The 17,191-nt window shown below is 42.1% G+C and overlaps 1 protein-coding gene across 1 annotated transcript in view; it reads left to right on the forward strand.

Annotated features, from left to right (window-relative positions):
- Positions 1 to 784: 784 nt before the first annotated feature.
- The window catches only part of GYS2 (glycogen synthase 2), a 70,651-nt gene continuing 54,244 nt past the window's right edge, over positions 785 to 17,191 (forward strand). The window contains exons 1-4 of the mRNA XM_044993590.1: positions 785 to 1,566; positions 12,886 to 13,067; positions 15,891 to 16,082; positions 16,848 to 17,033. Coding sequence (XP_044849525.1) covers positions 1,446 to 1,566; positions 12,886 to 13,067; positions 15,891 to 16,082; positions 16,848 to 17,033 — 681 coding nt within the window. The 5' untranslated portion in view covers positions 785 to 1,445. The remainder of the gene's footprint in view (positions 1,567 to 12,885; positions 13,068 to 15,890; positions 16,083 to 16,847; positions 17,034 to 17,191) is intronic.

A 17,191-nucleotide genomic window follows, 5' to 3' on the forward strand; every position in this document is an offset into this window, starting at 1 on the left:
TAATTGAACTACGAAATTTTGATGACAACGTTCATCATCATTTTGCTCTTTTAAAGACATTGACCAGTAGTTCCATAGCTTGCTGAGAAATGGGAAAAAATTCGACATTTTTTTTAATTGAGATTTTAACTAGTTTTTGTCCCTACACATGTTTACAGTGCATACATAATCAATAAGCATTAATAACAACACCTGGTTCATATAAATAATCACAGGTGTAATAACATTTTTATTTTAATGTAATTTGTTCTTAAATACTTGCAAATATTCCAAAATACTGGACAAACATTCTGAAGTTAGTCTCACTATCTCCCTTGAGATGTATTATTTGTTGCCCCTATATTGCAGATAGGGAAATTGAGTTAGAAAGGAATTCAATGACTTATTCAAAGACACAAAAGTGAATCATTGGAGGGGGTGGAATAGATCCCTGAAACTTGACTCAGAGTTGAGTCCTAGTTTTTTTAAACCACTAGACAATACTATTTAATATATCTGTGAATTTAATGCACATTTTATTTAGTTTTCCTTCCAGATCATTACTACAGAACTTAAATAAAACCATGCCAGAAGGAAGCCAGAAAAAGAGAGGCATGAGTACTAAGAAAACTAGAGTGAAACTCCAGTGGAGGAATTAGGGCCCTGATTCAGGAAATCACCTGTATTCAGGAAAACACTCAAGCATGTCGTTAAAGTTAAGTATGTGTTAAAGTTTAATCAGGCTTAGGGGTCTGATCCAAAGCCAGTTCATTAACCTCACTGGACTTTGGGTCAGACCCTAGCAGAGCCAGACAGAAGCCTGTGTGTGGGGTAACTAGGGCTAGCAAAGCAACAGAAGAAGGAGGTGGATTTGGTAAACTTAATTAAATCTCCTAGAACTTTTCTTAGAGGTGATGACAAATATTTCATACGTAAATTTGAAAGCCCTGAAACCAAATCCTAAATATCATGTTGGTTAGGTGCATGACAGACAGAGATCAGTGAGTGTAACATGAAGGGGTGGGTCTTGATGGGAGCCATAAGGGGCAGGGCTCACCTCAGGTGGCAAATTTATAGGTCTTCCCTAGGGGAAGTGCTGATGAGTTTCACTTATTCCTGAGTCTGGTGGATATTGAAAGCTGTGGCTGAGAATCCTGATGCTGATCTTTGCCTCCCTCTGAGAGAGAGGCCTGCCCCCAGAACAGCCAGACCTGCTTGGATCAGCTTTGAATTCCTATCTCTGCCAACATCTGCCTAGCAAGTCCATGGGATTTCACTGAGCCAGTTTAATACTCGTAGTCAGACAGTTTAAACCCATTAGCTCCCAGCTAGTGGAGTTAATTTGCTCTGCCAAGCCCAGCTCTCAGGCAGATTTTGCCAATCAAAACCAAAGAGGAAAACAAAAATAACTATAAATTTAATAAAGGTTGCAGCCTGCACTGTAAGAGCTAAACCCTGAAAACAAAATGCCTCTGGTTAGATCACTGTCTGTGACCTCTCTTAATGGGCTTCCTCAGTGGGAGGATGAAGACCTGCCAGTGGAGGATTTACTGCTCTTTGAAGTCGCTTGGGAAGTTACCAATAAAGGTCTGTACAGCACTTTACATGTTAATATGATTGGTTTTGGGATGGTATGTGGGGGGGGGGAGGGAATGGATGTGAATGTTATTAAGTGGGAACTGTGGAAATGAATGCTTCATAAATGCACCTAGATGTTTTATTCAGAAAGAGCGCTTAGGAAATTGTATCAAAAGAAGTGTGTCACTCTGTGTACATGTGTGAGCATGGAAGCACATGTGATTGTATATGTGCTATACCTGCATGTGCTTATTCAGAATGCATGTGTGTAACCCATGTATGTATATTTGTCCACGTACAGACTTTTGTGCACCAGTCACAAAAATATGGGTGAGTGTGTAAGTGTTGCGCATGTGTGTGTAGATATATGGGTGTTACTCTCTTTGTATTGCTATGCTGTATATGTATGTGAGACTTATTTTTTTAACTGATGCAAAATCTTTGTGAATGCAAAGCTTGAAAATAAGCATTTGTAAGACAGTAAATACATTCAAGTGCAGTGATTTTCTTCAGCCTTCCTTGCAGAATGAAAGCCATATTCTCAACTGATGTAAATCAACATAGCTCCGCTGAAGTCAGGAGTAGATCGAAGAAGTTAGTGGGGTTGCATCAGTTTACACCAGTTAAAAATCTAGCCAAATATTTGCAAGCATGTCTAAAGGCAGATATTGCATGAGAGCTTTCACGGTTGGTGCATGTGATCATATTTGAACTGTGCACATTGCTCTAGCTAATATGACCTCTCTGCCAGAGTAACTTCAGATTTAAAGTGCTAACAGAGCTGTCCTATTTTAACAAAGCAGCTTGAGTTCAGCAAAAGGGGAAAGGCAGTAATGTTGCAGCATAAATGAGTTACTACGAGTCAATGATTGACATTGTGTATCTTGCTGCCAGTGCGGATAAATAAAGAGAAGATTAGTTGAGGAATAGATTGTAATCTGTAACATCTGAATCCTAAAGGACAAATGTAAGTGAGAGGAACAGATAGCCTTAGGGTTAACATTCTACCTGGAGTATTTTGCAAGTATAGTACTTATTTTTACCAATGTGCGTGGCAAGCAATTGGCAGGTAGATGGCAGCAGAAATCTGGCTAAATCAAAGGGTTCTATTAATGTATAATTTAAATCCACAGTGTAAATTCTTTCTGTGTATTTACAAAGCACATAATGGGCCATACTCTCATTGACTTAACTCTGCTGACCTCAGTCAAGCTACACAGATTTACCCTACAAATCCAGTCCAAACTTGTTGAGTTCCAAATAATTTAATTGAACAGAATGTGCTAATAGTTACACCAAGTAATGACCTTATACTTTGTCAACCTGAATCTTAGAACTGATTGAATTAGCCATAGCAAATGATTTTTTACTTTACATCAGAGCCTTCTTACAAATTGTCCCTTAACCCATCCTAGTTTGAAGTACTTGTTCTAATTATTATATATTTGATATATTAATATACATTTGAGAAAATGTTTTTTGCAAAGTCTTTGTAGCTTATGTTCCTTCAAGTAGTGAATATTTTGCCTGTGTGTTTGGGCCATCTAAGTCGTGCTTTGATACTGTTTCCTGATAGAGTGACCTCACTTTTATAAACAGCAGTAGTTCCTGGAGAAAGCTCTGGTTCTGTAAGTGTCCTATGGCGAGGGTGGGCAGCACTTTAGAGTCATAGGAAAGTGAGACATAGGAAAGGATAAAAGGGCCTAAGAAATGTTAGGACATAGGAAAAAATACTGTGTATTCCTTTGCACAAGAAAGAACAAAATATTAGGCGAAATACATTGACCTCCACCTGGTGCAGTGGCATGCCCCTGTAATCCCAGCCACTTGGGAGGCTGAAGCTGGCGATTGCTGGAGTTCTGGGTTGTGGCGCACTATGCCAATCGGGTGTCTGGTGCCACTGACAGCCTGGCCAGCAGGTGGCTGAAGAAATGGCTAGAACAACATGAATGACATGTTGTGATTGGCGCCCTCTCTCTGTGAGGGCTGATGGCCAGTTGATCAAGGTGACACTGACATGCTCCAAGATTTAAATATTGCTGGGTTCCTTCCTGACAAGAGGGGGAGAGCGAGACAAGCCAGGCTAACTTTGTTCCTCATTTTCATTTAAGATAAGCCCCCTTTGCAGCACTCTGGGAGTATATTACTTCTCAGGAGCCTCACTTACTCCCTGACTAGTGTTCTTTCTTGCCAGCTCCATTTAGTTGGCATGGAGCCATGTGTCCACAGGATAGTATATATGGGCTTTTACTATCTTCTGTCTCAGCATGGCATCTTGTTCCATATTCCGAGTGTGGAACACATTCAAAATGTGTCCAGTCAAGAGATCTTTCGGATCCTCCACCCTTCATATCTCTTCTCCTTGCTACTGCTCACTTGTATTTATTTGAAATCACTCAGTAGTCTTTCATCTTCTCCGTTTAACACTCTCACTCCCAGACAAGTAAAGGTATTGCATGTAGGGTGACAGAGTGAGCATTTCTAGCATTCTAGTGCCCAAATGTGCACAAATCAAAGCTCTTCCATAAATATTGATGTAAACAAGAATTAGTCACTCAAATGTAAGTACAATATATATTAGTATCCTCTGAAGTTGTATCATGAATAATTTAAAATGAATGATACCCCTCCAACTTTGTGAGCAAAATGTAACTTGTAATGCATGAGCTTCCTTGTTTGTTTAGGGGCAAATCACTCCCTTTTGCAGAAGGTGCCTGGCCTGGAAAGCAGTAGAACTGCACATGTCTACTGCGGAAGTGAAATGGGGCAGGCCATGGAAGTCATGCACTTTACATGCTGCAAAGCAATGCTCCACATTGGCTCTCTCCTCAGTAGCACGGAGGGAGGGTTTTGGTGCCAGCTAGGGAAAGGACAGAGCATTATGTAGAGTGGCCACAAACTACACGGATCCATTGTCTAAAGCCTCAAGAGAATCATAGAAATGTAGGACTGGAAGGAACCTTGATAGGCCTCAGAGTTCAGTCTCTTGCACTGAGGCAGGACTAAGTATTATCTTCTAGAGACCATCCATGACAGGTGTTTGTCTACCTGATTTTAAAAACCTGCAATGAAGGAGATTCTGCAACCTCCCTAGCTAATTTGTTCCAATGCTTAGCTATCCTTACAGTTAGCAAGTTTTTCCTAAGGTCTCTAACCTAAATCTCCCTTTTTGTTTTTAAGCCCATTACTTTTTGTCCTCTTTGTAACAACCTGTACATACTTGAAGATTATCATGTCCCCCCTCAGACTTCTCTCTTCTCCAGACTAAACAACCCCAGTTTTTTTTCAGTCTTTCCTCATAAGTCTTGTTGTTTATACCTTTCATCATTCATGTTGGTTGTTGCTCTCCTCTGGACTTTCTCCAATATGTCCACATCTTTCTCGAAGTACGGTGCCTGGAACTGGACACAGTACTCCAGTTGAGGCCTTACCAGTGCTGAGCAGAGTGGAAGAATTACTTGCTTACAACACTCTTGTTAACATAACCCAGAATAATTGCTTATTTTGCAACAGTATCACATTATTGACTCATATTTAGTTTTGATCAACAATAACCCCTGGCCAGATCTGCTTCTGCAGTACTCCTCCCTAGGCTGTCATTTTCCCATTTTGTATTTGTGCAGTTGGACATTCCTTCCTAAGTGTCCTACTTTGTATTTATCCTTATGCAGTTTCATCTTATTTATTTCAGACCATTTCTCCAGTTTGACATGACCAATTTTAATTCTAATTCCCCCTTCCCAGCTTGGTGTCTTCCACAAACTTTATAAGTCTACTCTCTAAGCCATTATCCAAATCGTTTATGAAATTATTAAATAGAACCAGACCCAGGACAGATCCCTGTGGGACCTCACTTGATATGCTCTCCCAGTTTGACTTTGAACCCTCGATGACCACTCTCTGAGGAATCTTTTCCAACCGGTTGTGCACCCACCTTATAGTACACATGTGGAAATGTGTAATAGATAGATGTTATAGGCCACTAATAAAGACTGCAGCAGCATCCGTGGAGAGGCTGCACAGTTCCTCATTGTCCTTGCCCATCCCTTTAAACCTCCTTGTACGTCCTTGGCAAAAGTCAATTTGCTCAAGCTGTTCAGGGAGGATGAGAATTTGTCTCTTACAGACTAATTTTGTTACTTGCCATAGTCATTAGCCTGGATTAGCGAGGTTTCCATTGCTTTGCTGAGGAAGTTTTCAATCACTTTATGAAGTTGATAACGATATTTATTGGGATGTTTGATTAATATTTATATTAGCGTCTCTTTTTGCATATTGTCTGTATTATTCGATCCGTCAATCAATATCAAACAAAGAAAGATATAAAGTGGTACAATGCTAAAAAAAATAAATAATCTAGGCAGGTGACCAGTTCTTATCACTACCTAAATATAAACCCATTAGCTCGGTATTCAGGACCATTGCAGCGCTCCTGGAACATTGTTCCTTTAATCTTAAAAAGCAAAGCTGCCTGGAGAACAGCGCTTCCCCATTCTACACACCAGCTTCAGTCTCTACCTCCATTTCCCTGTGTACCATTTCTTCTCATCTCTCTGGCTCCTTCCCTTCCAACAGCTGTTCTTCCTTAGCTCTTTCTTCCCTCTCACCTTCAGGGATGGGAGTTGTATTAGTTTTTTGGGGTGAGGGAGTCAAGTGAATGAGTGGTGGGTACATAGTGTGTGTGTAATTGATGTACCTATTTATTTAGGTTTGCATGAGCCCCACCACTATAGTATCTGAGTAATTTCTAGGTGTTTAAAAATAGAATGGGGAGAGTACAACATGGAGAAAGATGAGAAGGAGGAGAATTTAGACTGAAGGGATGAAAACTAAAACTGGTTAAAAAAAAATCAGCAAAATTTGTTTGTCAAAAATGTCTTTTCAATTAAATAAACACTTCCTCACAAAAAAATCCCCGTTTTCATCCTTTTTGTCCTTTTTAAAAAAAAATTCTTAAAATGTTTCAAACGTTTTTGTTTTAGTGGGGAAAAAACCCACTTTCTCTCTCTCTCTCTCTCTCTCTTTTTTTTTTCCTTTGGAAATAAGTGAGTTTGTTTTTTTTCTCCTTTTTTTCACTTATTTATTTTCCCCTATTATTACTCTATTTGGAGAAGGTGGGAATTTAAAAAAAAACCAGCAAAAACAAAAGTGAAAGGTTGTTTATTTTTTCCCCATTGAAATTAAATTTCAAAATTTGTGGTCAAAAGTGAATAATTTTGAATGGAACAATTTAATTTTTGTTTCTTGGCATGTTTTTTGGCCTGTTCTGAAACACACACATACACAGACAGATGATACACTAGTTGTTTAGGAAGAAGTAAAGAAGACAAATGCAGGAACAGAAAAAAGGAAGAGAAGGGAGAGTAAAATAAGGAAAAAAGTAAGTTCCAGCCCACCCCCCATTATTATTTGGTGAAGGTTAATATCAAAACACAGAGGTGTATCGCATCAATAGACTGGTGCATTTGGCCCTAAGTTGCTAGTGTCAGTGGGAGGACTGTTAGACTAATATCAATTTGCATAACAAAATGTTTTCAGTGGAATGGTGGGACATTGATTTTAGTGTAGGCTAAGCATAAATATGAACTTTGTACATCAGTCTACGTATGCTGTCAACAGAGAGTAACTTTAGGGCTAAAGTATGTGGCCTCTTAAACTAGAGATTGCCCCAAACCACAAAGTTCAGATCTAGTTCTGAATAACACTAAGCTTCAGTGGATGTCAGAATCCAAAACCAGACATGTATCCAGTGGTGAGCTGGAGCCGGTTCCCACCGGTTCCCAAGAACCGGTTGCTAAAATTAGACCTCTGTGGAGAACTGGTTGTTAAAGGGCCAGGAGGTGGGCAAAGAACTCCGGTCCGTGGTCTGGACCATCCTGTTGCTCCCAGGATTCCCAGCTGGGGAGGCTGAGGCTCCCCCGGCCCTTCCCCCGCTTCCCCCCAGCTGCAGCGTGGCCAGCCGCCAGCATCAGCTGGGCAGCTCAGCTGAGCTCCCGAGTCGTCCTGCTGCCGCTTTTTGAGAGGCCCGGCAAGGTGTGTGTGGGGGGGTTCTGCTGCAAGCTCCAGGGCTGGCCAGAGGGGAAGGGGCAAGTGGGGCAATTGGCCTGGGCCCTGCAGGGGTCCCTGGCCCCACGAGGATGTCTCCCCCGGGCCCTCCCCCACCCCGAAGAGCCGCAGCATGGCCAGCAGCTGGGCAGCTCAGCTGAGCTCCTGAGTCGTCCTGCTGCTTTGAGCTGCCGGCAAGGTAAGGGGGGAGGGGGCTGCAAGCTCTAGGGCTGCCGGGGGAGCCCCCGGGTATGTCTCCCCCTGCCCCGGCCCCTCCCCCGCTCCCACCTCTTAAATCAGAACTTTTTATAGGGAACCGGTTGTTAAGATTTTGGCAGCTCATCACTGCATGTATCCAAAATTTGCAGCTAACCTGGTATCTCTATAATGGGCCAGACCAAAACTGTAAGTTCTAAACACCTTTGAATTTGGGGGAATTTGAGATTGAAATCCAAAATTTGTGTCCATCTCTCATTTCATTGTTTTTATAAAGCTGGCATCTGAAAATAGGATTTCAGATGTTGCTGCCAGAAGCATGTATAATAAACTGCTCAAGAAAATCAGGGGGTGTTTTTGTTACATTTCATTTGATTGAGAAGGAGTTTTAATTGATACCCTAAAACTCCATAGTAGGAAAGAAGCAACAGGCTTATTGGAATTCTGAAACTAATTAAAGACTGACTTTTTCCAACCATTTTTCACTTTGGACCCAATTCTGCAGTCAATAGAGTGAGTAATGGGCTGATTATTTACACAGTAGTCTCAGTGAATTCAAAATAGCTAACAGTGCCTTTTGAAAGAAACTTTGTATGACGTCTCTTCAGGGTATGAACTGGAATTTCCCTGTATAATAAATTACTCCAGCCACTGGTCAACTCTTCCCCTCCTGTTTTTTTCTTTGAGGCATGTCCATCACCTTCCATGTGCATATAGTTGCATGTACCAACTTCCCGTGCCCAGCTCTCTTACACATGATGCAGAGACATCCGTGCCTCATGAGTCACATGTTCACATGGTAACAGAGGGACAACTGAAATGGCTGGGGCCAGATAGTGCACAGGTTTCATGGCAAGTTCTTTCTGCAGATTTTACTGCATTCTTCAAAATCAAAACCTCAGTTTTGTTTAAAGTTCTCAATCCTTATTGTAACAAAGGTAGTAAAACAATGAGTTGCAATTGTACTTGCCCTACTGTCAGATAGACTGACATGATGCAGCATAGCACAGAACGAGGCATGCACAGTGATCAGCCCCTGTCTTTCCCCCTTGTTCATCTTAATCACTGACACCTTCCCAGCCTTGTTTCAGTCTTTCATGTGCTAACATGGTCAAAGCCAGTTTTATCATCTTAGGAATGACGTGCACTGACCTGGTAACCGTGATGCATACTTTGGTGACGTTGCATCGGGATTACTACAACTAACTCTGAACTGGGTTCCGTAAGGAGCTGATCCATCACCTGCAGCTGGTGCAGAATGCATCAGCAGAAATGTGATTGGAGTTGGCAGCAAGAGGATGCAACCTACCCTCGGCTCCATTCCCTGACTGGCTCCTTCCTGTTGTGTTCCTTGAGTTTAAGGAGAGGCTTTCAAAGGTAGAAATGGTAGCACCTTTCAGTGTGCGTTGGGTGCATCAATGCCATTCCTACCTTTTGAAAATGTCTCCCTGTAGACCTTTAAGTGGTTGCTTCCCAAAGTATAATGCTGATCCCAAGATGGGGTCTTTGCCACAGAGAAGAAACAGGACTCAGGTGTAGTAAACAGAAAACAGCTTCTTTGCTGAGGCTGCTGGATAATGGGGGCCCAGTCTTGAACCACTAATGTCAATGGCAGTTGGGTCACTCGTTGAGACCTAGTCTACACACAGGTTTTGCACTGGTGTAACTATTTTGGTTATGCATACAATCTTTTTAATGAGATAGTTATACCAGTACAACTCCTAGAATAGAGCCAGTTATACTGGTATAAAGGTGCCTTCATCATCATCATGTTCCCATTACGCCTCTGGCATTTGGGGCAGCAACGAAGCTCCTCCACTCCTGTCTGTTTCTGGCAAGTCTTTCATTGGTTCCCCAGCTGTGCCCCAGGTTTTTCAGCTCGGCTTCCACAGCTCTTCGTAATGTTGTTTTCGGGCGGCCTCGTTTTTGCTTGCCTTTGGGTGTCCATCTTATTGCTACTCTGGAGATGGCAACAGGATGGCAACACCCTCATGGTGTTGTCCATCATCCCATCCAGAATACAGCAAAGTTTCTCCTGAGACTGCTGTTAATCTTCCTGATCCCGTCCATCTGCTCTTGCTGACACCCAGGATGTGTAAGCTGTAGCATCTCAACTCTTCTGTGACCTGAGCTAGCTTCCCTGTTTCATACATTGTCTGTACATTCCAAAAAATAAGTTTTGTTTTTTGTTTTAGTGTTGAGCACTTCAGTCTTCATGCCAGTGGCTTCCTTTCAGCTTTCACCATTGGCAGTCATACAGGTCCTTGACTCCTGAAGGCCGTCACACACAACAATGGTCGATTTTGCCATTGCTGTTTCTGTAACATATTTTGGTTTTTATGGGACAGGGTTGTTGTTAGCCCTATGCCTAACCCCTAACCTGGAGGACCAGGGTGTCTGTTTTGTCTGTCCCCTCCCCCACAGACCAATCCAGCATGGTTTGGAACAAAAAGCCTCCGCCAACACAGATTCTGGGGATCATTAGAGCACGCAAGCTATCCTGCCACAACAAGGCACAGACACCAGAGGACAGATGAAGGTGCCTTAGACCAGTATAACTTACTCTCATTCCCTTACAGGAATAAGAGTATGAACAAAAGTACTTTTATAACTGAATCTACAGTTGGATTTGTACTGCTTTAACTATATCAGTATAGTTAGAGATGCAACTCCTGTGTTTAGATAAGTTACTCAGATACTCTCTCTCTCAGCTTGCAGACTGAGGAACCCAGTCTGTGCTGCACAGTGCCACCAGACAGGATCTGCCTAAATCCTGATCTAAATTAAACAATCACCATATTGCCTGCTGACTACAGGCCAGCTTCTTAGGTTTCTGGTCCTAATTACTTGTAAGGGAAGAACTGGGGCTGGCTATATTTTTATTTCTGCAGCTTCACCATCTGAGCTATAAATTTGCTACTGACATTTTTAAACATGAGCAAAGACTCCTCTTCTGTTGCATTATGATAGATTTTAATAATTGTTCATATTTTATGAAATTTTAGCTGCATTGTTTGTATTGTAAGACCTAAATGCTATGGCTGATAAGTACCATAACATGTTATTGTTTTATTTATGACTCTATGGAGCTTCAGTCTTTCAGATATTTCCTTGTTTGCACTCCTCACAAAGTGGGCTATTTTTAAAGAACAGGATTTTAATGTAGGGGCTAACTTTTAAGTGTGCACATAAAACTCATAAATGCAAACTAGATAATTGTATCTATACTTTTTCATACATTCATAGATTCCCAGGGCAGAAGGGATCACTTTGACCATCTAGTCTGAACTCCTGTATAACACAGGTCACAGAACTTCCCCAAAATAATTCTTAGATCAGAACTTTTAGAAAAACACCCAATGCTGATTTAACATTTGCAAGTGATAGAGAATCACTGTACCCTTGGTAAACTGTTGCAGTCATTAATTACCTTCACTGATAAAAATGTACACCTTATTTCCAGTCTGAAAGTTTCCAATTAATTGATTTGCATGTGCAGAAGGCTGTTCATATGTTCATTGGCTGTACAAGCGTTCTATAGGGGCACAATTTTAAAATGTTAAATTCCACAGTACTGAAGGGAAATCAGATTTGGCAAAAGGTTTGCGGCAGATGTCAGCTGATCCATTTTAATTAATCATGGACCTAATCCTCCAAAGTGCTGAGCAACCTCAGCTCCCATGGCTTCATGGTAAATGAAGGGTCAGATTTGTAAAATACCTTTTAAAAATCTGGCCCTTAATATCTAGAAAGAATCACAGCATTTGGCCTTTATAAAACATCTATAGCCTTAGCAAATAATTCATGACACAGTTGGGGCATTACAATACAGTTCTAGTGGCTCATTTGGCTTCTGCATTTGGGTCAGTTCAAATCATATAGTGGCTATTAGGTTAATTTTGTTGCAATTATTTAAACCTCTCTGATCTTCAGCTCCCTCGTATATGTTAAATATAGTTCCTGAGTATGCCCCTTGGGCTTTATTCACTGTTGACTTATTTCAGTTTAACTCAGTGGAGCTAAGCCAGTGTAAAACTGGACTGATGCAGTAATGAATCGGGTCTCTGGCATGTAGTTTGATTTATGTGTTCTTCCACCTTCCTTTCCTTTTGCTGCATCTAAACACTGTGCTTCTGTTCATCTTGGTCCATGGTATGGTGGAATTCCCTCCCATAAAAGATCTGCATTCCTGTCTCTCAGTCCTTTCATTCAAATGATCTGTTAACTTAGTTATTTACTTGCTAATGTGGTATTGTGTTTCACTTGTTTAGTATATTATTTGTGTATATAATGTGTAACATACCAGTGAAAGGTGTTGTAGACATTGAGATCAGTGGAAGATGTTATAGAAATTAAAACATTAATGTTTCTTTGTGTTAGTGATGGAATACAGTGCTTTTTTCTCTAAAGACATTATTTCAAATCCAGCTCAGGTCAGTAGCAGCTGAAAGTCATTACTGCCTGATGCTTTCTAGTGGCCTGTGTGTAATAAATTGGGATTTGTCAGTCCAAATCTCAATGTGCAGGCATCTACATTACAAGGAATTAGCTTTAAAAATGACAACTGCCAAAGCAAAAAGTTTAGGTATACCCTATATCCAACCACTAGATTAGGCAATAGAAAATATAGGAATGGCCCTGAGCCATAGTGTTTGAGTAACAGATAATAACAGTTCAGGGTGGAAAGTATACTGTGTCCATATAGAAAAACTTTGGGGAGGTCACATATAATGACCCAATTGATATTTAGCTAGGATATTTAGCTAACTCTCCCACTCTTAGGCAAAGTGCTATGGGATTAACATTTAATTACCACATGAGGTCTGGAGGTGAGAACATCCCATTTTTAAATACGAGGAATGAAATTCTGGGCCTATTGAAGTTAATGGCAACCCCCCCATTTACGTCACTACTAGGGCCAGGATTTCACCCAGAATTGTGAATATGAAAAGTAATTAAACTGGAGGTGGACCTGACCCATACCGCCAGGTAGGTTTGACCTGGGATCTGAATTTTGCACCTTATACCCATCTCAAAATGATACTCTCTTATGATTTTCTTTTACAGTTGGTGGCATCTACACTGTGATCCAGACAAAAGCCAAAATTACAATTGACGAATGGGGTGAAAATTATTTTCTGATCGGTCCCTACTTTGAGCACAACGTGAAGACTCAGGTAGAGGTGTGCGAGCCTCCGAACCCGGCAATTAAAAAGGCAGTGGACACATTGAAAGGCCAGGGGTGTCAGGTAAATGAGATCTGCCACTACTCCCTATGGCAACTAAGCTGACTCTGAGGAGATTACAATTTTGGTTAATGCTCTTGCTGTTCCACTTGATGCTGTAGTCCTGGTCAATGTCCCAGGAGGAAAGGCTCAGAACCATTAACTTAGCGTTAGAGTAGCAAAGTCAATTCATTAAAGGTTATTTTTGAGAGAGAACCAGTTTATCCAATTACATGTTTTAAGAGTCATTTATCTACAAGTCTACTTAATTGGATTAATGACTTACTTTGCCAGTCCCTAAATACAGTGAGATTTCAGTAGACATAATTTGACCTTAGATTGACTGAACTGTTGTGTAATTCTTATATTGCATTTGGCCTTCTCTTGCTGCTGAATAAACTCTGAAAGGGAATAGCATTTCACCATACTGTGGTTTCACTACGGCAGGTTTGAAAGCTAGACATAGCTGAACCACAGTGGGATTAAAAAAGTTATCTGCTGACAAAGAACCTGCTTTCCAAGGCCAGTTTAGCTCTGGAAATAGTGTGCGGTCCCCTCATTTTAGTATGGTGCTTATCGTAGGTGTTGCATTAATTCTTATTCCCGAAAAAGAGTTTTGTGATCAGTGCACAAAGCTGGGACCTGGGGGATCTGGGTTCCATTCCCAGTTTGGACAAACATGTCCTGCGTGATCTCAGTCATATCTTGTACTGTAGCTCTGTGTCTCAGTTTCCCCAGCTGTAAAATGGAGACAGTAATGCTTCACTTCCTTCACAGAGGTGGTGTAGATTCTTTTCCTTCCAGTGAGCCAGCAGCAGAATTGTTTACTAAATTCCAAACAGTTACACCTGTGCAAACCCATTGACAACAAGGGAGCTACACAAGGCTAGGAGAGGGTCGAGTGTGGCCTATAGAATCTTTATTACTGGTGCTGATGCCCAAGAGAAAGTTTGCTTCTCAGATTCCAGGTGGAATATGCAGGGCTATCAGCTGAGGGAAAATAATCTCTTGATTTGTAAACTGTGCAGTCCTGACCTGGAAACCCTCAAGAGTCAATAGACTTGGAGTCCCTTGATGCTGCTTTTTGCAAAGCCTGTTTTTCAGAGTGGAACCAGGTTGTAACACATTGTAAGGGATTTGGTAATCCTCAGATAGTAGTACAGACTGATATTCCTAATTTAGCAGCTGCTCCTGGTTTTAGTGTAACTTTTCATAAAGTTAATTATCTACTAAGGTTTATAAATATAAACCTACTACTGATTACAAAGACGTGTCTCTGCCATCTAGCAAACTCTCCTTTGAATGGACAATAACTACAGACATTTAGGCCAGATTCACTTCTATGCTTCCGGCAGGGGTGGCGAGTTATATGGGCCCGTGGTGCCTGGGCTCCAGCAATATTCAGGGCCCGGGGGCTCGGTTCCCCTAATGTTTAGGGCTGGGTCTCTCCCCCGGCCCTGCCTGCTGCCCCCACGTGCCTCCCCCGACCCCCACTTGCTGCCCCCACACACCTCTCCCTGGCCCCAGAGCGTCCCTGCCTCAAGCCTCCCTCCCTCAAGCCGGTGGCTGCCCCATGTGGCTCCCAGCATCAACTGCCGCCGCAGGGTCCTAGTGCCCCCCATTCACTAGTGTCAGGGCAGGCTGTCCCTGCCCTTCCGCCTTGGACTCTTCCCTTTTCTGGCAGCACAGGGCCCCCACCACCACCTGCAGTCACTGTTCCTGCCACAGAGTGGGCAAAGGGCAGCCCCATCCCCCACCCCCAGGGAGGCTACAGTGAGGGCAGCAGCAGGGGAGGAGGCGCACATGTGATGGCAGCCCCTCCCGGCACCCACCACAGGGGAGATGAGGGGGCTTCCTGGATCTGAGAGGGGCCATAGGAGCACGTGCAGTGACAGTGGTGCGAGGTGAATGTGCTGCCGAATGTGGGCCTTAGAGTTAATGAGGATTGGGCTTTCAGGCCTGCTCGATACGAATTTTCTACTGGTATAACTGTTTCAGTTAGAGGGGTGATTTTTTTTTACTGAAACAATTATATTGGTACAGCCCCTAAGATGGACACAGTTATACCAGTATAAAGATGCCTTAGGCAGGTATATCTTGTTCCCTTTCCTGTACAGGAATAGCTATGCTGGTATAACACATCTTTATATCAGTATAACTGCATGCACACTTAGTGAGGGTTCTAAGCCTTAGCTATCCCAGTGTAATTTAATCAGTACAACTTGATTGTGTAGAGGAGGCCTTAGAGTAAATGAGAATCGGATTCTAAGGCTCCCATGGTCCAGATTTTCAAGCAAGCCTCCTAAATTGGACATAGATATCTTGCACCCTTACATTGCACCTCAAATGCCCATTAGGTTATGTGTAAAAAGTGAACAGTTATGGTTCCCAGGGTCCAATCCTGTAAAGTGCCAAGCGCCTACATCTGTCATTTAAGTCAGTAAATGTGATCATCACTAGCGTTGACTGAAAGTTCTGTCACTTTGAACTATCAATGACAAATATCATTTTGATAGGAAAAGTGATTTTTTACATCTCTCTCTTTTCCAATTTTTCAACCAACTATAGAGTGGCTTAAAATCTTTCAATTTTCAGCAAAAATATAAGGGAAATAAACCATGAAAAATTGTTCTTAGATTTTTTTCCCCTGGTTTTGGACTAGCTTTCCTCCAGACATTGCCAAGAGAAACCCCAAATATCCATTTTGTGCACACAGGAATACCCACGTCGTTTCCAAATGCTTCTGCTCGTGAAATTCGGGTTTCTATGCAAAATTTGCTGGCTCAGTTTAGGCCACTCCTTGAGAAATTGGCCTTTTCTGCTTACGCCTCTGCCTCTAATTAACAGGTATTTTTTGGAAGATGGCTGATAGAAGGCAGCCCATACGTTATGCTCTTTGACATAGGATCGGCAGCCTGGAATCTGGACAGATGGAAAGGAGAATTCTGGGATGCATGCAACATAGGAATCCCTTTTAATGACAGAGAGGCCAACGATGCACTGATCTTTGGATCATTGACTGCCTGGTTCTTTAAAGAGGTATGGTTTTAAAGTCTAGAACAACAGTGGCTTCAAATCTGGATCTGATATAGATCCAAATCAAATTTGAATCTCAGTAACTCCTCTATTATATATTGTACTGAAACCACAGATCTGAAACCTTCCCCTCCAATGGTAAGAAATTTCACTCCTAGTCTGGATCCAAATTCATGGCTGTAGCTTATCTCTGATTGCAAAGTGCTCTGTTGGTCAGTTCAACGGCATTCTTTCCATGGAAAGCCATGTCTGGCATGTGGTGTTACTTTAATGTCATTTCTACCCTAGGTTTCTTCTTGGGTGTCTGAGTTCTTACTGATACCACTTTGTTTGTAGTGATCTCGCCCTCTCCCTACCAATGACCAGCAACCAGGTGATCTCTCTCAAACTGTCCTTGCCTCCACACAGAAAGCCAAGGGCAATTTACTTCCCAAAGTTGCCAGATTCTATCTTCCTTCAAACAATTAACACTGAGTCACTTATGGTTTTCTTAAACTGGAGTCTAATAGCAAAAGAGAAAATATAAAGAATAATGAAAGATTGTGTTTCTCAGAGCTCCCTGGGTGAGCGTGCCACTGGGGGACATGGTGCAGCATGTACTTCTCTTCACAGCCAGCCAACTCTAACGACTGGTCAGGGCTGTGGTCAAGTAGAATGCTATAGGATTTTTCTTCATTCAGAAGTAAGCAGACACTTGGGGGCTGCTGAGAAGGGGGTGACAAGCAGGAGGCAGTGCACTTCACATGTGTCCTTTCACATTGTTTTCAGCTCACCAGCCAGCTTGATGACAAGCCCAACTTGATTGCTCACTTTCATGAATGGCAGGCAGGAGCTGGGCTAATCCTCTCTCGATTTAGGAAACTTCCTGTTGCCACAGTCTTTACTACCCATGCCACACTGCTCGGGAGGTACCTGTGTGCAGCAAGTATAGATTTCTACAACAGACTTGACCAGGTAAGAGTCCTGTTTCCTCCCCATGGCATTTCCAGCTAACTTTTCAGTGATGCTAAAATGTCTTATTAAACCATGCAGCTCCTGGCTTTGGTGCCAGTTAACTCCACCAATGCACAGTTATTCCCTCTTGAATATTCTCATGGGCTGGGCCCACATAG

The sequence above is a fragment of the Mauremys mutica genome, chromosome 1 (genome assembly GCF_020497125.1).
Source record: "Mauremys mutica isolate MM-2020 ecotype Southern chromosome 1, ASM2049712v1, whole genome shotgun sequence".
In the NCBI taxonomy this organism is placed as follows: domain Eukaryota; kingdom Metazoa; phylum Chordata; order Testudines; family Geoemydidae; genus Mauremys; species Mauremys mutica.